The 19,372-nt window shown below is 47.3% G+C and overlaps 2 protein-coding genes across 2 annotated transcripts in view; both read right to left on the reverse strand.

Moving 5' to 3' along the window:
• LOC106323965 overlaps positions 1 to 2,049 on the reverse strand; it is a 6,618-nt gene extending 4,569 nt beyond the window's left edge. The window contains exons 1-4 of the mRNA XM_013762000.1: positions 1,972 to 2,049; positions 1,602 to 1,908; positions 1,305 to 1,430; positions 974 to 1,236 (exon numbers count right to left, since the gene is read on the reverse strand). Coding sequence (XP_013617454.1) covers positions 974 to 1,236; positions 1,305 to 1,430; positions 1,602 to 1,908; positions 1,972 to 2,049 — 774 coding nt within the window. The remainder of the gene's footprint in view (positions 1 to 973; positions 1,237 to 1,304; positions 1,431 to 1,601; positions 1,909 to 1,971) is intronic.
• Positions 2,050 to 10,030: 7,981 nt separating this feature from the next.
• LOC106323966 lies at positions 10,031 to 11,939 on the reverse strand. The gene is made up of 2 exons (XM_013762001.1): positions 10,987 to 11,939; positions 10,031 to 10,787 (listed from the first exon to the last, which is right to left on the reverse strand). Exons 1-2 carry the CDS (start codon positions 11,937 to 11,939, stop codon positions 10,031 to 10,033), a joined length of 1,710 nt encoding a protein of 569 aa, XP_013617455.1.
• Between the last annotated feature and the right edge of the window lie 7,433 nt (positions 11,940 to 19,372).

The raw sequence follows: 19,372 nt of genomic DNA on the forward strand, positions 1-19,372 counted from the left end.
ACAGTACCAGACTTCAAGAATACACGAACTCAAAGCACAGCACCACAAGACTCAACTCTATCACATAGCTTCACGGAACACTCAAGAACACAAGAACAAGAATACAAGAACACAAGAGCTAGAGAAAGAAAGAAATGGAACGAGGTTTCTCACTACCAAAGCCAACCTGGCTCTGATACCATATGATTTTAGAGAAAAGAGTAGGTATTGAGAGATTAAAGGTAGATTAGAGAAGATTAATGGGAGATTTGTAGAGAGATTAGGTAGTAATCATGTTTAAGAGTATTTAAGAATCATCATGAACAAGAGAGAGAGTCTAGAGAGACAATCCCAAACTTCTTAATTATTAATCTGATCAGAGTTTACAATATATATGAGGAGGCAACACTAGGATGAGGGTTTCATAAAGAGGCACTATTACAAGAGATAAGGTTTGCTTTAATTCAAACCATCCAATGAGCTTCTTCCTTGTGCATAAAGCTCATTTTGCTTTATCCAGCTCTTCTCCAGCCTGTCACACGTGCCTCCTCTTCCCTTGCAATGGTCTGGTGCCTTAGCAAAGGGAATAGGGCTTCTCTTCTTCCTCCAAAGTTACCCGGGTAACTAGTATAACTAGTATACTAGGATAACTAGGGTAACTTTGGTTTAACCCTTGGAAGTTACTCGGGAAAATAGTATTACTACGCCATGTACGGCCTCTTCATCATACTCAACTCCTCATGTCGTTCTCTTCCCATACATTGATCTCATCTCAACATTGATCTCATCTCACCACAAACATCTAGAAGGGTGGACCGGCTGAAACTCGAGACTCCACAGCGGACCTCAAACTTACTCAAGGGCACCCTCCAAAGTGATGATCAGATTCTTCAGAACAAAGAAGATACCGACGATATTCTTCTTTGGGATCCCAGCGTTCTGTTCTTCCTTCCAGCCATTCCTTCATAAGCTCCCATCTAGCTGAAGCTCTCACCTGCCAAATCAATAGGTCACGCTGAGCTGCCATGTCTTGCACCCGGTTACGAAGAAGAAACAACTCAGTAAGAAGCCACTGTCGAATGCGCATTAGCGGTGCATCTCCAGTTACGGTCCTGGAAGGGAGCGGTCTAATCCAAGCGGCTGGCGATGTTGCCCTAGTCAAACGAGGTGGGGGAGCATAGAAGGGGCGTCTTCTTCGCGTTCCAGCTTGTTGATATTCATCATAAAGGACTGGAGCAGGGAGTCTCACAAAATTCCCTGAGAAGTAAAAAGTGAGGAGATGAGACCCTACAAAGGCGAGATTCTACTATGAAGCAGAAATTTACCCCAAAGACGACTATGACACAGGACCTCCTTGCTCATCAGGAAGTGCACTTCACGGAAATGTTGAGGGATCGCTAACATCTTTCTCGCCATTGCTTCCCCAAGAAAGGATACCGGACGAGACACATCTGGAAACAAAACCAGTTGTCAGAATACCAACAACCAAAGAGTGAAAAAGCACCAGAAGCGAAACTTACCAACAGTACGCCAGAATGTAGGATAATGGAAGGGTTCCTGGATCTTCATAAACACATACCGACTGGTCCAATTGTCCCCGAAGGGTTAATTACCCCGGGTACCTCTCGGTGGCTCTTCAACCAAGGGAGCGCCGTCACGAGGCTGGAGGTGGTAGAACCCATGCATGATCGTCAATGGGGCAAAATAATAGGAGTATAGGACTTTGTGTACCCCGGTATCAAGACCATAAAGCTCCCCGAGTACTTGGATCGACATTAAGGTCTTCCAGGATAAAGGAGTTAGTTGAGAAGGACAAAAACCCAAGAACGATGATACTTCAGCCACGAGCGAAGGGACGATTCCCCGGAAACCTGCTATCAGATACGCCTCAAAAATAGCTATCTCGCCTGGTCCCCCATCAGAGGCGCGCTAAAAATCCAAGGAACTCCTCATCAGCACCGAAGAATGGATCCCGTACTTTCTCCGTATCACCTTCAGACCTCCCTCTTGAATTTCAGAGCACGGGCCATCGTCGAGAACGAAAGAACCACGTTGCTTCAAAGGCGCCATTGGGATCGCCTCACTATCAGTTTCAGAAACCTCTCTGAAAGAAGCAACATGGGAAGAGGAAGGATCAGCAAACAGGCGGCAAGGCTCTACGCGGGCCACCCACGAGTGAAGTAGGAAGATCAGAATTCATCTTCTTGAATAAGGGATGAATGAAACTCTATATATCGGGCACCCTAAATATATGCCTGACTCTTTCTTTTTTGGAGCCAGAGAAAAGGAAATCGGATATTTCCAAATCCTCAGAAGAATCCCTTATGAAAGAAACGACCGGTCTGGAAAAAGGAAAGGCTCCAAGGAAAACAGTGTTTCCACCTTTCTCCTCAAATAGACGGATCCAAGTCTCATAGGCCTCAGAGTTCCCCTAGCGAGAACTTCTCCAGCCTGTACGCGGCTTAACTTCAGAGCTACAGCCTCGTCATCTCCAGAAGATAAGAGAAACTACTACTAGACTACGGCCAGACACGAAGGGACTGATCCTCACCTGGGTTTAGAATGAGTTCCGGCTTGAGTGGAACCCAGGATAGCAAGATCAATGGAACGGGGACCTGCCTAAGGGGAGCCTGTTGAGAATGAGCAACTCCGGTTGACTTGAGTCCAAAGGTTATTCCCCGACTTCGATGTCAAAATCGAGAAACAAGGGGCATATTGTTGGGGAAAAATACCCCGTATCATTTCCTCCAGCCTCCAGGCAGGACCCAGACACTCTGGTCCCCGATAAGGGAACGCTCCAGGTCCCCGCTAGAAGGAACCCTGAGTTCGGTCCCTGAAACCGAGCCCCCTTCCAAGAAATGGAAAACTTCCGATAAGGAGAACCTTCCATATTTCCGAATAAGGAAGAGTTTAACCTAATGGAACCGACCCCTAGGCGACTATATAAGAGCTACTACAACCCTACAGCAAGGGATCGACTTCTCCAAGGCTTAGAGACTAGAGTTAGACGACTAGAACTAGGGTTCTTACTCAATACCTTGTAATCCTACTTGTTCCATCTAATAAAAGTCTCTTCAAGCCTATCTCTTTATTATCCTCTCAAAATCCTCACGAAATACATACAAATACCCTTGGTTTGCTAGCTTTTCCATCGTTCCGTAGTACTCACAAAAAGCCTACACAAAAATCCCCTAACAACTACAATGAGGAAGACCTTCTGCCGCGGCACTGTAGGGAATTTTCCTACTAAATCTGTCGGGGAAAAATATTCCATGAAGAGATTACCCCAGCTTCCGTCTTCCAGGTCCCTGCCCCCAGGGTCCAGGTTCCTGCCTTTGGGTCCCGGGTCCCTGTTCTCGAGTCTGGGACCTTCCTCCGTCTTCCAGGCCAAGTGATTTCTCCTGCCTTAAGATAAATGGAAATCTTCCCTTTATCACGTAACCAGCTTGGGCAAGAAAGATTCTCTCTAAATCTAAGAGAAAGAGGACGTATTCCAATACATACGACCTCCCTTAAGAAAATGGAAATATTTAATTATCTAAGGATATAATGAATATTTCCAAATCCTAAGAAGGGAGGCACGACCTCTTCTATAAATATAGGTTTCTAAACCTAAAGAGAGGGGGCCAAGACGTCCATAACCAGAGCTCAACAATTCTACAGCCGCCAAGGCAAGATTCTACACACAGAAGACCTTCTTCTCGGACAAGCCTAGGAGAGGCTGATCCCGGCGGTTAATATCGACCAGGGGAAGATTTATGCTCCCTGCAGCACGTCTACAACTCTACTGGCTTGCTGAAGCCACGATCTCCAGCTCATCAGCAAGGTCCATCCATGCTCACTGAAGCACATCGACGCTCCATGCTCACTGCAGCATATCTAAAGGTTTACCATCTGTTCGGGCTATGTGCCCCCTAGAACGGATGATTCCAACAACCTACAGAGCTACGTGCTCCCTAGGCCACATGCCTCTATTAAGGCTACGCGCCTCCATCAGGCTATGTGCCTCCATCAGGCTACGCGCCCATCAAGGCTACGTGCCTCCACATACATGAACTACGAACGGCTTGATCCCTCACTGAAGGGTACGTAGGCAATCCCCATTGAAGGATACAGCTATAAACCCAAACACCTTCCATGGTTCCACCCGTAGACGCTCAGGGACCGCCCCTAGTGGTCGGAACCATCAACTACAGATCAGGAGGCATCCAAGGACAGACCCTGGAGTCGGGACCATCAATTGTAGACCCAGAAGACCCTGCGATCTTCACTACAGACAGGCGGTTCCTGCCTAACAGCCGACCTTTCTTACTGCTACTAAGGCACTGACGACATATACCAGCCCTTACCCGTATGACACTACCCTCAGAGCAGGATTTCCTGGCTTATCCACGACCGAAGCTAGAGAAAGTATCACGACGACCAGTCTCCTTCTTCCTATCATTCCGTAGTGCTGAGCATGAATCACTTGTACACAAAAATCCCCTAACAGTTTGGCACTAGAAGGAGGGGCAGTCTTATGCTACATGATGATGGTGATAGGCGGAAGAGACATTACATCCATTCCTTCAGAATATTTCAACCCCAGCCATCTAGGGGCAAGAAACGACGTATTCTCACCAGATCTAAACCTCACACAGCTGGAAACACCTCTTCAAGGGAGGATAACACAACGCTAAACAGAAGTAACAAGACCCAACACAGGAATTACCAACTGGTTCCTACTGGTTCCTGCTGGTTCTGGATCCTATCATGAGATCAGATTTCCAGCAGTCCCTGGTCCCTACTGATTCCGTGTCCTATCCTCAGATCAGACTTTCCGCAATCCCTGGTTCCTGCTGGTTCCGAGTCCTATCCTCAGATCAAACTTTCTGCAGTCCTTGGTTCCTGCTGGTTCCGGGTCCTATCCTCAGATCAGATCCCCGAAGTCTTCGGATCTTCCGGTTCCGGGTCTACATTTATTGAAACCTGCTGGTTCTGGATCTTCACTACACAACAAGTCTCAACAACCATCGGGCCCGATGGGGGCAGCCATCACCAAGCAAGCCCTAGACGACATCCATACTTCCAGACTCACAACTACGCCTCATATGAGAAAGATGCAAGGTTCTCAAGCGGGACACAACATTTTCCGGCCGGGTTTACAACTTGGACGAATTCTAAAGACAGGAGGAGCCAGACGAAGAGCCCCTGGAAATACCACGGGCGTACCAGGTGTTAGGGGACTTTTGTGTAGTCTCTTTTAGAGTACCACAGAACGATGGATAAGCTGGTAAACCTCGAGTGTTTGTGGTTACTTACTAAGGGTATTAGGATGTTTAAAGTGAATAATAATAGAATAGGCTTGAAGAGGCGTATAATTAGATGATTAGGCAAGAACAAGGTATCGTTACAAGATGTTTTATAAGAACCCTAATTCTAGCCGTCTAACACTAATCTCTAGGCCTTGGAGAAGTCGATCCCTTGCTTGAGGGCTGTTGTCGCTCTTATATAGTCATCTAGAAGTCGGTTTCATTAGGTTACACTCTTCCATATTCGAAAATATGGAAGGTTCTCCTTGTCGGAAGTTTTCCATTTCTTGGAAGGGAGTAGGGTCCAGGGACCGAGCCCAGGGAATAGGGATCTCTCCTTCTTCATTTCTCAAGGCTGGTAAGTAATCATGGGGACCCGGGGTACCCATTTATCAGGGATCCGGGGATCTGAGTCCTGCCTGGGGGCTGGAGGAAAGAATACTGGGATATTTTTCCCCAACAGTTTGCTCCTTATTTCTCGTCTTTGAAAGTGAAAAGATCCCTGTTGAAAGAAATCCAGGCTTTTGGAAGCTGAGGTCTCTAAATCGGGGAGACAGCAAAGAGATCTTCAAGGTCCCTGCCCTCTGGTCCGAAGTTTTGGCGGGAAAAGGGGCGAGCTTAGCGACATCGTCGAAATTCGAATCCACGCCTGGATTTTCCTTCTGACGCGTGTAAGGAATTTCTAGGGTTTTTTGACTCTATCTCTTCATTTCTTCCTCCCATTATTTCTTTAGTTTCCTTTTCTCTCCTTTCTGAAGATTTCTCGCGATCTCCATATTCCAACTTCTTGGCTCTCTTGCCGCAGGTAGTTTCTTTCTTCTTTCTCGTTTATTCTCTAGATTCTTTCTTCCCTCTGGTTCGGAGATGGGAACTGAGTCGGGTCCAGATTCTTCTTCCATAGGTAGTAGAGTTAGATCTAACAGGTTGAGGGTTGTTCCAGCGGAATCCATGGATTCTTCTGATTCTTCTCTGGATCTGACCGCTGCTGCAAAGAATCCTAAGGTCCTCGTCACCAGGAACACTTCGCCGGCGGAGGGTAGCCAGTATCCCCCGATTGGTCCTCCTTCGGTAATAAGGGCTGAGGAAGTGGCAATCTGGAGGAAGAAATACAATCTTCCCGATGATGTCGGCATCCGAGCACCTGAGCCAAGCGAGGTGGTCTCAGATTTTGGCGTAGATGAAGTACCTGTATATGAGGGTTATTTCGCTTCAGGCTTCAGGGATCACGTTCCTTCTCTGATAGCTAAAATATCTGAAACCCTAGGAATTTCTCCAGCTCAGCTAAATCCTACGGCTTGGAGGACTTTGATAGCCCTGCAGAACTTAGGCGATCTTTACGGGTTTGTGATTGGAGTGGCTGAAGTCCTGTGTTCTTATTCCGTTGTTCCTTTGAATAGTGCAGAGTGGAGAAATTATCTTCATCCTCGAACCAAGGAGACTCCAGTCAGGGAGGTTCCAAAGAAAGAAAGGAAAAAGCTTCTGGCTTTCGAGGGAAACTGGACTGAAAAGTTTGCCTTCTCGCATCTTCCTGGCTTTTCAGCTACTTGGCGGTTATAGGGTAGGCTAGTAGTAGGAGTCAAGAGAGTTGATTTTGATGATGTTATACTAACGGTATTATCTTCTTGATGCAGATATTCCTCGCGTTGATTACTTTTCAGGGAGGGATACCATCGAGCAGGTGTCGAAGCTTCCTCTCGAGTGTCATCAGGTTTCTTTTCTTGTGAGCGAAGCGGCATTAAAGCGTTGTAGCGTCTGGGGTAATCTTCCTACTTCTCCTTATATTTCTTCTTGTAGTCGCTGTTCTGACTCAGTTTGCTTTTGTATGCTTAGGTGAGATGTCAGGAACTAAGGGTAACGAGGCTTTGGTAGAGTACAAGAAAGCTCTTGAGGTGATGTCTGCAAAGAAAGCTGCCCCTAAGCGAGCTATCTCCACCGAGGATGATGAAGTGCAGTTCATCGGGGGCAACAAGCGTCGTGCAGGTGCTGCTGCAGCTCCTTCCTCCTCCAAGAAGAAATCTAAAGTGTCGGGTTCTTCTCCCAAGGATTCTCCCTCTGCTCCTTATGATTGGGCCATAGTCCTGAACAATGTCAATACGAAGGTGTTTCCTTCTACTCCGGTGCTTTTGGCGTCGGAAGAGGACTCCTTTACAACCATCCAGTCGCTGCAGGGTGACTTGCTTGAGGTAATGCTTCTGAGATTTTCTGATTTCTCTAGTTCTGCCTGTTGATCAGATCTTGTTTGTAGGTGGCGTCCCAATTGTATCATCTAGGGGAGAGGATGGACTCTGCGGTTTCCACGAAGGTGGAGTTGGACAATCTGACTTCCCAACTGCACAAGGAGAAGGACGCTGTCCTGGCCAAGGACAGGGAGATCAAGGAGTTGACGCTTAAGGTGAAGAACAAAGAGGAAGCAGGGGAACTGGCAGCTGCGGAGAATGCCTCCTTGAGGAGCCAGCTGAAGGAAAGGGAGGAGGAGCTGATCGACCTGAAGGATACCGCTACGACCTTTGATGTTGATAAGACCATGGCCGTGAATAGTGCCAAGATCGTGGCCCGCTGGGAGCTAATGCGGGAGTGGCTTAGTGGCAGACCGACACCTGGGATCCGGCGACTACTCTGGAGCAGTAAAAGATGGTGAAGATCACCGAAGCCGAGTTCTTGGGGCTTCCGCCTCCTTCTTTCGAGCATGAGCCTAAGGTTCCTGGTGGTGCAGAGACGAAGACGCTAGAGCCTTCTGCCAATGATCCGCCTCCCAACTGATCTCCATCTTTATTGCCTGTATTTTCAACCCCGCGAAGGGGTTTATTTTGTCACTGCCCTCGGCGAGGGCTTAAAACTATAAACAAGGCCTTCGAGCCTTTATTTTGTTGTTTTGAACAATGGCCCTGCTGTGGCCTTTTATGCATTCCAGATTTGCTTTTTTTCTTCATTTGAGATCTTTTGCAGGCATCTTGATGATTGTCAAAAGACTCAGGGATCCTGGGTGTCTGGGTTCCTTAGAACCTCTGGACGTTTAAAATGACCGGACCTCATAGGTCTTGTAGGATTGGATCTCTTTCGGGACACTAGGATCACTTAGAGGTTTTGAATAATGTTGGGACCCTGAGGTCCCTTCTTAGGGAACACGTAGGTCCTGGACCCTAAGGTCTTGATTTGGACTTGTAGTCCCTGGACCCTGAAGTCTTTTTTTCCGAAACCCGTAGGTTATTGACTCTGAGGCCTTGGATTAGACTCGTGGCCCTTGGACCCCGAGGTTCTTTTTAGGGAACCCGTAGGTTCATGGCACTTTAAAGCCTATTTGAAACCGCCGAGGTCTCGTTTTAGACTCATGGTCCCTGGACCCTGAGGCCTTTTAAGGAACCCGTAGGTTCTTGGCCCTAAGACCTATCCGAGCCCAGAGTTCTTTCTCAGAACCCGAAATTAGGTTTTAGAGGGACCGAATTCTACCACCCTAGGTGTGGCCACTCTCGGTACCTGTTGGGTATCGCTTTCTACCGCTCGTGGCTGGTCGCTATCGAGTTCCCGTGCTGCACTCTGCTTTCTGCAGAAAGCCACTATCAGTCTTAGAGGGTGCTGGTGTGGGTGAAAACCCAAGTGCCAGACTTACGCTGTTTTCCACGTCTGGAGAAACAGGATATTATTAAGGTGGTCCCGGACTTTTGCACTTGCTCAGTGGCAATTATACCTCGTGTCCCCTGTATTAATTTAGCACGTAGCGTTTTAATACATGTACCTTTCACTTTTTTGGTATTTTAGTTTGGGACCCCGATATGCCTGAGGCTATACAGGGGTTTTAGGTAGTATTGATGGCATACTCGGGCTTGCGCAGACCCATTCCTACCTTATGTCTCATACCCGTTTTGTTTTTGTGTGGTCGTGCCACTTATCATTGAGGGTTGGCCAGGATCGGAGGTCTCTTTGACCTGATCCAGCTCGTTTGCCCCTTTAAGTATTATGGTATTCGTACTCTCTTTATATTCGGAACTATTTTATTTTATAGGCTATGTCCGTAAACTTTCAGCGTACATGTGAGTAGAAAAACATAATGCTTAAATAAAAGATAGAATAATTATATAGAAAGCATGGTCCGGAGACAAAAGATATCAGCTTGCGAGATACCCCGGTGGTTAGGCCATGTTTTACCTCTTATTGCTGCGTGACCCATGGGGTTTGACTTGCTTTTGAGACGAATGTCTTCGCTGGAGGGTTCCTTCATCCTCTGCAGGGTTCTGCATTTTTTTTAATCTAGGGACCCTGGTGGGGAGTTGTTTCATGCCCCAGTCCTTGCGGATCTCTGTGCTGTTGACGTTTGGGGGCTACTGTCTCCTATCGATGAAGGTTTTCAGCGCTTCCATGAAGCATGTAGTTGCATTCATCCACTGGAGAAAATGTGTTCGGAGGTCTCCTATCTCCGTCTGGTGCCTGCTGGGAGCTCTCTTCCGAGGGGGTTTTGTCGAGGTGTTCGTGCCCCACTCGTGTATCTGTGAGATCGCCGGTTGATAACTGTTGAAGCTTCTGGCTATCTTATCTATGTGAGGCGGAGGACGAGGGTCCTGTGGGGACCAGATTTTACGAGCAGGTGCAGCCTTGCAGGTTTTTAGGGGAGACCATGCGAAGCGGTCGGCGTAAGCTCTCTGGAAGCGTTTTGGATGTAGGGTCCGGACTATGCAGAGGGTTCCTGAATTGCTCCTATTGTTGACCCCTGATTCCCGATTCCGCGGGATCTGAGGTCTCCTCTATAATTGCTATAAGACCTTGGTCTACCCTTTTAAGGTGGTCTGGTAGCAGGACCTAGAATTCTTCTGGTCTCCTCGGATTGCTCTGATGCCCCAGGGTGTAGGGAACTTCACTATTTGATGGAGGGTTGAGGGGACTGCTCCCATGTTGTGAATCCCGGGTCGTCCTAAGATCATGTTGTATGCCGATTGGCAGTCCACGACCAGGAATTTGGTAGATAGGTTGATCCCTTCAGCAGATTCTGGCAGAACAATCTCCCCAATGGTTTGCTTGACCTCGCCGCTGAACCCGATGAGTTGGGTTACTTTGCGCGTCAGGGTATTCTCCTCTAACCCTAAGTCTTGGTACGCCGTCAGGAAGATGATATTGCTGGAGGACCCGTTGTCTACTAGTATTCTTTTCACCAAACAGTTCGCTATGGTGAGAGAGACAACTAGAGCGTCATGGGGGGGAGCTAATATCTTCTCTTGCTCCTTGGCTGTGAAGCTTATCTCGTCGGTACCTAGAAGTAGGCGTTTAGGTTGAGTAGTCTCTAGGCTGTGTTTAGCATTACGGGTGCTCTTCTTCGCAGCTGCATGACTCACGCCACTTACTTCAGAGCCTCCTGAGATGACATGAATCACCCGGTTCTGGCGAGGTGGTGAGCTTGGTGCGTCCCGTTTGGATTTCCCTGATGCTTCTTTGCTAAGATGAGCCTTGGCTTTCTCTGAAAGGAATTCTCGGAGATGCCCCTTTTGGAGCAGTTCGTTGACCTCGATCCGATCTTCAGGGTGTCGCAGTCTTCAGTTTTGTGGACATGATCGCGATGGAAGTCGCACCAGAGTCCTGGGTTCCGGAATGAGTCAGGTGCTTTTATCTTTGGGGGTCACTTGACCTGTTGCCCCATCTGCCTCAGCCTGTAGATATTGGGAGATGGGAGATATCAGGCCAGGAAGACAAAGACATCCCCTCTTCTTTTCCTAATGGCCGGTATTGGAACCTGCCCCGGTTCCTGCTTCCGGAGTCCTTGGATCCCTTTTGGGAGGATGTTTCTTCTCGGTCTCCCCAATCTGATCTGGTGGACTTCTGAACCTGTTTGGGTTGAGCCTTGGCACGGCTAGCGACGTCCTCTTCCCACTTCACATGTGCCCATGCTCGGGATATCACATCCTCCATGGTTTTGCAAGGGTACATGGTTAGCTCTTTGTAGAGCCCTCGGTCTGGAAGTAGGCCTCTCTTGAAGGCAGAGATTGCGGTAGGGATGCTGCATACAGGGACCGCTACCTTCTCTTCAATGAAACGGGATATGAAGTCCCGCAGGGGTTCTACTCGATGCTGGCGGATCTCGTAGAGACCGTCTGAAGTCTTCTCCAGGCTCCTGCTACTCGCGAAATATTCTACGAAATTGTCGCTCAGGTCGGTAAAGGAAGAGATGGACCTGGTAGGGAGATTGATATACCATTGCAAGGCGGGTCCAATTAGAGTGGAGCCGAACCCTTTACACATGGTAGCCTCACGGGACTCCTTGGGGAGCACAACCGCTAGCATCCTCTGTTTATATTGTGCGATATGATCGTCGGGGTCTCCGGTGCCATCGTACATCTTGATTCTGGGGAAGGAGAATTTTCGAGGCATCTCGACTGAGGCGATCTCCTCCGCGAAGGGAGTATCTGTGTACGAGTCGTGGTTTCTCCTCCGGATTGGGGGACCTACTCCTGGTAAACGTTCCACCATGGATTGCATGGCGTCGAACCTCTTGGAAAACATCTGCTCCAGATAGGCGGTTATGTAAGACTCGGCTGCCGTCTTCTCGGGTTCTTCTTTCTCAGGTTCAGGTTCGGAATCACTTTCCTCTAGGTCGTGGATCTGGTGACCAGCTTCTGAGCGGTAGAATGCAAAATCCCAACAGGTACCGGTAGTGGCCTCACATAGGATGGCAGAATACGGTCCCATAAAATACAAATCAAATACCCCTGGGTTATTAAGAACTTTCGGGTTCCCATGCAGTCTCCGGGTCCTGAACAAATTTCTTCAGGACCTGGAAAAGGTAAACATCCAGGTTCTTTATAACCCCCGGGCCCAACAACGACCTCAGGGTCTGAAGGAACCTCCGGGTTCCCAAACGACCTCCGAGTCAAGAAGTAACCTACGGGTTCAAAACGACCTCAGGGTCTGAAGGAACCTCCGGGTTCCCAAACGACCTCCGAGTCAAGAAGTAACCTACGGGTTCAAAACGACCTCAGGGTCCTAAATACCACCTCAGGGTCCTAAATACCACCTCAGGGTCTAGAGGAACCCCCGGGTTCCCAACCGACCTCCAGATCCCTAAACGACCTAAGGGTCCTAAATACGACCTCAGGGTCTAGAGGAACCTCTGGGTTCCCAATCGACCTCCGGGTTCCCAATCGACCTCCGGGTCCCAAAACGACCTCAGGGTCCTAAATACGACTTCAGGGTCTCGAGGAACTTATGGGTTTCCAATCGACCTCCGGGTCCCTAAATGACCTCAGGGTCCTAAATACGACCTCGGGGTCCTAAATATGACCTCAGGATCTAGAGGAACCTCCGGGTTCCCCATCGACCTCTGGGTCCACATTCAACCTCCGGGTTCTAAAGGCGATCTCTGGGTCTAGAGCAGCCTCCGGGCTCCAGAAACGACCTTCGGGTCCCAACAACATCTCCAAATTCTGAAGCAGTACCACGGTTCCGTAGGATCCCAGGATCCTGCCATTAAATCTCGGGGTCCCTAAGAGAGACCTGCTATCTCATCGGAAAAATTCACGAGTAACCTATCTACGGAAGGTGGAATGTGAAGCATCCCTATACTCCAGGTTCAAGAGTCTAACACATCTTGTTCCGTCTTTAAGACTTCCCAAAGGATAGCTGGACGACGCAAAGGAAGACACTGCTCCAAAAATCCTACCTAGCAATCAAAGAGAGTCTACCCGACAAAGACGACTTCAAGTAGAAAAGATATACGGGATGGTCCCCTTGAAGGTCCACACAACCATCAGGTTCCCGGACGAAAATTCTTATTAACCTAAGGGTTCCTGGACTAAGTTCCATGCAAGCAACGAGTTCCTTGACTAAAGTCCATCCAGCCTCCGGGTTCCTGGATGAAAGTCCATACAACCTCCAATCACATCCTCGAACCTATGGGTTTCAGAAAGATGTATCTCTAAACCTTCAGATTTTGGGAGCGCATGCCTAGGATCCTCTGGGTTCGATGAAAGCACGACGCAAGGTCATCCCAGCATTGATGGTGGCTTACCTCCGAGGGGCAGATTCAAGTACTACATAGTTGAGAGTGGACAAGGATCAATGGCATAGTTCAACCAATGTTTCCACCTTCTTTATTTGGCATGGAAACTACTGCTCGCTCAAACAACATGTCCAGGAGATCTACTCCGGTACCAAGAATCAACTAGGCTATCTCCAGGCACCAAGACGAACATGCTGAATGTCCCATCTGCCAAAAGTCAAGGTACGATCCAGAGACGAGGCAAGAAGCTACAGCGACAACATCAACACCAAAGGAGCATCAAGTATGCTAAACGCAGCAAGGAAACTGGCACGGAGACCCTCCTGAAAGCCCATTACAGCCTTTACAAGCTCGAGAGGCACAACTAAAGCCAGTAGAATCAAGCATGAGGATCCTCAGTTTCGGCCTCCGGGTCTCAACCTCTTCGTCCTCATGATCCTTAGCCTCGCCAAGATTCTCCCTCTCAGAATTCCTGGGTACTGACCCATACACTCCTCCACTCGATTCGTGGAACCAGATAGCCCTGCCTGAGCTGAGGACGAGTATAGCTATAGAAGCCGCACAAGCACCTGGGAAATGATCAGAAGCATCACCCTTTATGCCGATGTTCCTTGCTTCTCCATCAAACTTTCGGCCAACTCCGGCCTATCCCCACCATGGGGGCAACGTCTAATATTTCATAAAGCAGAAGAAGAAAGTCTTACAAGTCATCTGAATCAAAGGTCATACATCTCCAACCAGGCAGCAAATCCATTTACACCGAGTGCAAGGGCATCTGAGAACGACCGACAAGGCAGCGTGATACTACGGTGGAACTTATAAAGTCTTATGAAGAAAGTCATGTTATTCCCTGCCTTCAAACATGAAGCCAGAAAATAAGGGCCAAACTGTTGGAGAAAAATATTCCATGACTAGATCACTCCAGCTTCCATCTTCCAGGTCCCTGTCTCCAGGGTCCGGGTTCCTGCCTCTGTGTCCCGGGTCCCTGTCCTCGAGTCTGGGACCTTCCTCCGTCTTCCAGGCCAAGTGATTTCTCCTGCCTTAAGATAAATGGAAATCTTCCATTTATCAGGTAGCCAGCTTGGGCAAGAAGGATTCTCCCTAAATCTAAGAGAAAGAGGAAGTATTACAATACATACGACCTCCCTTAAGAAAATGGAAATATTCTATTATCTAAGGATATAATGAATATTTTTAAATCATAAGAAGGGAGGAACGACCTCTTCTATAAATATAGGTTTCTATACCTAAAGAGAGGGGGCCAAGACGTCCATAACCAGACCTCAGCAATTCTATAGCCGCCAAGGCAAGATTCTACACATAGAAGACCTTCTTCTCGGACAAGCCTAGGAGAGGCTGATCCCGGCGGTTACTATCGACCAGGGGAAGGTATATGCTCCCTGCAGCACATCTACAACTCTACTGACTGGCTGAAGCCACGATCTCCATCTCATCAGCAAGGTCCATCCATGCTCACTAAAGCACATCGACGCCCCATGCTCACTGCAGCATATCGACAGGTTTACCATCTGTTTGGGCTATGTGCCTCCTAGAACGGATGACTCCAACAACCTACAGAGCTACGTGCTCCCAAGGCCACGTGCCTCCATTAAGGCTACGCGCCTCCATCAGGCTATGTGCCTCTATCAGACTACGCGCCCATCTAGGCTTCGTGCCTCCACATACATGAACTACGAACAGCTTGATCCTTCACTGAAGGGTACGTAGGCAATCCCCATTGAAGGATGCAGCTATAAACCCAAACACCTTCCATGGTTCCACGCCTAGACGCTCAGGGACCGCCCCTGGTTGTCGGAACCAACAACTACATGTCAGGAGGCATCCAAGGACAGACCGTGGAGTCGGGACCATCAATTGCAGACCCAGAAGACCCTGCAATCTTCACTACAGACAGGCAGTTCCTGCCTAACAGCCGACCTTTCTTACTGCTACTAAGGCACTGACAGCATATAACAGCCCATACCCGTATGGCACTACCCTCATAGAAGGATCTCCTGGCTTGTCCACGACCGAAGCAGGAGAAAGTATCACGACGACCAGTCTCCTTCTTCCTATCATTCCGTAGTGCTGAGCACGAATCACTTGTACAAAAAAATCCCCTAACGATATCCATGCTCCACTTTCTGAAAGGCCATGGTGAGCTTATTGATTTGAGGTTTTCTGGAGGGAGTTTGGAAACCGGAGCATTCCTTTTGTTGGGGAAAAAAAATACTCAGGTATTGAATTCCTCTAGACCCCGGACAGGACCCCGGCCTCTAGGTCCCCGCTAGGGGACGCCCCGGGTCCCCGCTACGAAGAACTCAAGGTCCGGTCCCAGGTAAGACCCCCTTCCTACGAGAAAAGGAAAACTTCCGATATGGGGAATCTTCCATATTTCCGAATATGGAAGAGTTTAACATACTCAAACCGACTCATGCCGACCTCAAGACAACTGTATAAGGGGAGCCCTTGAACAAGGGATTGACACTTCAAGACTTAGAGATTAGAGCTAGGCGGCTAGAACTAGGGTTCCTACACCAATCAATTATATTTCCAACTCTTTGATCTAATAAAACATCTCTTCAAGTCTTATTCTCTTTAAATCAATACGAAATACAAATCCTTATCCATCGTTCTGTATTACTCACAAAGTTCCTACAAAAATTCCCCAAAATTTTGGCGCTAGAAGGATGGAGTAATCTAAACTACACGATAATGGCGGTGGATGAGCAGAACGAGCTACCCGCAGTTACTCAGAGAGAAGCCGAGCTCAAAAGGCAACTTGATGGTCTACAAAGTCAAGTAACCGGGCTGCATAGATCTCAAGAAGAGGTTGTGGAGAATCCCGAGCTCTCCTCAGAAGTCCAGAGGTTGAAGGAGAAGCTCGACGAACATTCCAAGCAACTGGAGCAGAGCACCGAGAAGCTCAGCCAGCTCAAATCGAAGAACCTAACCCTTCGAGATGAAAACCAAGTCCTCAACACGGCAAGTAACAAGAAGCTTCGCTTCCAGAATCAGATTCGACCCATGTCGACTCTGGAGACACCTAAATCCGGAGGAGACGCAACTCTTCTGCCTATGACGTCGCAGGGAGACGCAACAATGAGCAAGAAGACTAGGGATGCTCGGATCTACGACGTAGAAGACAGCGAATCTGAGCTGGGACCCCAAAAGGAAGCACCCGAGGGAATAGCATAGACGAAGTCTCCTATGGCTGCTTTCCTGGAGCAGATGTTCTCCAAGAGGCTCGATGCCATGCTATCTATGGTGGAAAGGCTCCCAAGGGTAGTGATGCGCCTCGGATCATAGTCTCGGGCCAGGATGTTGCGACCATGGCTGAGCCAGATGATTCTTCAACAAAGGACAAACCAGGATGGATTAATGGTGAGCATACTGATCTAAAACCAGCTGATGGGACTGAGGACGAGCTGGAACCAGCTGAAGAGAGTATGCATGAGCTGAAACCAGCTGAAGTGAGAGTAGATGAGCTGGATGAGCTGAGTGAGCTAAGTGACACTACCTTGGAGCTGAATGAGCTTAGTGACACTGAAGATGGAACTGGTTTAGTTGCTGCCCGAAATGTGCATTTTTCAGCCCAGAGAAAAATTCATAACAAATTCACTTTGGGTCGGTTTTACACCAAATTCGACCAGACCTTTCCTTAGTTCATTTCAAGCCCATTCTCATCAAGAATACCAAGAGGGCGTCAGCAAGGAAGTCTTGGTCGTGCATGGGAAAAAGAATTCAACCAAAATTGTTAATTTCAGTCTTTAGTCAAAGTCTTCATTTCTAGTTTCTATGTCTTAGTTTTAGCACATTCTTCTTTGGATTTCTACAACTTGTAATCCTATTAATATGGTCTTTGAGCCACGAAATAAAGCATTCCCTTTTCCCTTTAATTTGAGTTTATCTCTTTGTTCTTTGTAGAACACTTTTCGTTTCTTGGTGAGGTTATCTCCGAGTAAAAAAATCTCTATTTCGTTGAACCTGTGCGTCATATCAGGCAACATTTAGAAATCCTTCTTTTGGTGGACTTGTGAGTCATATCAAGCACCAACTGAAGTCTGATAGTATCATTGGGCCATCCACAACCCATTGTGTCACCGTTCAATCCATCAGTTCTCCTTTTTGGCGAGTTCATATCCCTTTATTCCGATTGAATGATCCTTTCCTAATTTAGGGTGTATCAAGTGGTATCAGAGCCACTCAACCGGTACTATCTATCCATCTTTCTCATCTTCCATCTCTAAACACTTCTTCTTCTTCTTCTTCTTTCTATCTCAAATTCGGGCCACTAGGTATCAGAGCCACTCAACCGGTACTATCTATCCATCTTTCTCATCTTTCATTTCTAAACACTTCTTCTTCATCTTTCTATCTCAAATTCGGGCCACTACCTTACCTATCGCCATTCTTCTATTAAAAAAAAGAAAAAAAAAGATCTATCAAAAAAAATATCGAAAACTTTTGATTTATTTGGCTAGGTGGTGGAAGAGAAATCCTGCTGGCTGAGGAGAAATCCAGCCTTGGAGTGGTTAATACAGATTTCAAAATCAATTCTCTTATCTTTCTATCTTGTGTTTCATCTCTTGCTTGCTTGGAGAAATCCATTGGGTTACTTGTTTTGTTCTCTTAGAACTTTGAGAGGAGACTCTTGAGTGACCACTAAAATCTGAGAGAAACACTTGTGTGGGTGAGATGAAACACTTGAGAATGTGAGGAATATTTTTATTTGTTAACCTTTTGTGTTGAGAACTTTCAGGTTAAGATGTTTGAAGCTGAACAACGAAGGCTTTTCAATCAGTTTGAAGTCCGGAAGTTTTGTGACAACCTTGTGGAGGGTGTGGTGAAAGCCGTCAAGGACGTCAGCAAGATCCATAAGAAGAGCACATCCACACGTGCACCTGTAACTGAACCTTCAATATTCATCAGTGAAGAACCCAAAGGTGATTCTGAAAATAGCCTTGAAGATCTAAAATATTTTTCAGATTCTTTACCAATTTTTTATGAGTATGATGAAGAGCTGATGGAAAGTTTGATCACTTGTGAGGATGAATGTGATCTTCCTTCTCCAAAACCTGATCTTATGTTTGATATTGATAATGAAGAGACTAATGGACTAACCTGTTTCTAACCGGAGCATCCGAGTAGTCTTGTTTTAGTTTCACAGGTTTTTGAGGAAGAGCCATTTGACTACCCACATCAAGGGCCACGCCTTGACACTAGGAGACCCTTGGACGATGGCCTAGGTCCCATCTTTGAAGAGGAAGACGAAATTGGTCCTACCTTAGATGAGAAAGAACTAAGCATGACATACATCAACATGGAGAATCATCTTTGCTTTGATCTAGGAACAACTCTTACTTCTTTGCCCACAGGTTCACAAGAGCACTGTAAGGAACCTGATTTGATTAGTTTTATTTCTAGTTTCTATGTCTTGTTTTTAGCACATTCTTCTTTGGATTTCTACAACTTGTAATCCTTTAAATATGGTCTGTGAGCCACGAAATAAAGAATTTTTTTTCCCTTTTATTTGAGTTTATCTCTTTGTTCTTTGTAGAACACTTTTTGTTTCTTGGTGAGGTTATCTCCGAGTAAACAAATCTCTATTTCGTTGAACCTGTGCGTCATATCATGCAATGTTTAGAAATCCTTCTTTTGGTGGACTTGTGAGTCATATCAAGCACCAACTGAAGTCTGGTAGTATCATTGGGCCATCCACAACCCATTGTGTCACCGTTCAATCCATCAGTTCTACCTTTTGGCGAGTTCATATCCCTTTAGTCTGATTGAGTGATCCTTCCCTAATTTAGGGCGTATCAAAATGATGTGCCCCGGTTCGTGGATCAGTCCATTGGAGCCAACCAGCATGGAGATCAAGACGTTTTGAACAATTTAACCGAGGTTCGTTCATCCGACCGTACCGATCAGACTGATCGAGCCATCCCGCGTGCGTCCCGATTGGAGCATCGGCTGGAAACATGTCCAGACGACCAACCCGACCAAACCACAGCCCGTCTTCCCCGACCACTTCGACATTCTAAGACCCACGGTCGAACCAGACTTAGCTTGGGTCGTGAAGAAACCGAAGACGGACATGCATTCTTATCCGGTGGACCATCTG

Source organism: Brassica oleracea, chromosome C2 (genome assembly GCF_000695525.1).
Source record: "Brassica oleracea var. oleracea cultivar TO1000 chromosome C2, BOL, whole genome shotgun sequence".
In the NCBI taxonomy this organism is placed as follows: Eukaryota; Viridiplantae; Streptophyta; class Magnoliopsida; order Brassicales; family Brassicaceae; genus Brassica; species Brassica oleracea.

What these genes read in the sequence shown, in the direction of transcription:
- LOC106323966 (XM_013762001.1), bottom strand. Translation starts at nt 11,939, where the DNA reads ATGGGACCGTATTCTGCCATCCTATGTGAGGCCACTACCGGTACCTGT. An exon ending in GGAAGCAGGAACCGGGGCAG is followed by an intron (nt 10,788 to 10,986) that starts GTTCCAATACCG and finishes ACAAAACTGAAG; the next exon opens with ACTGCGACACCCTGAAGATC.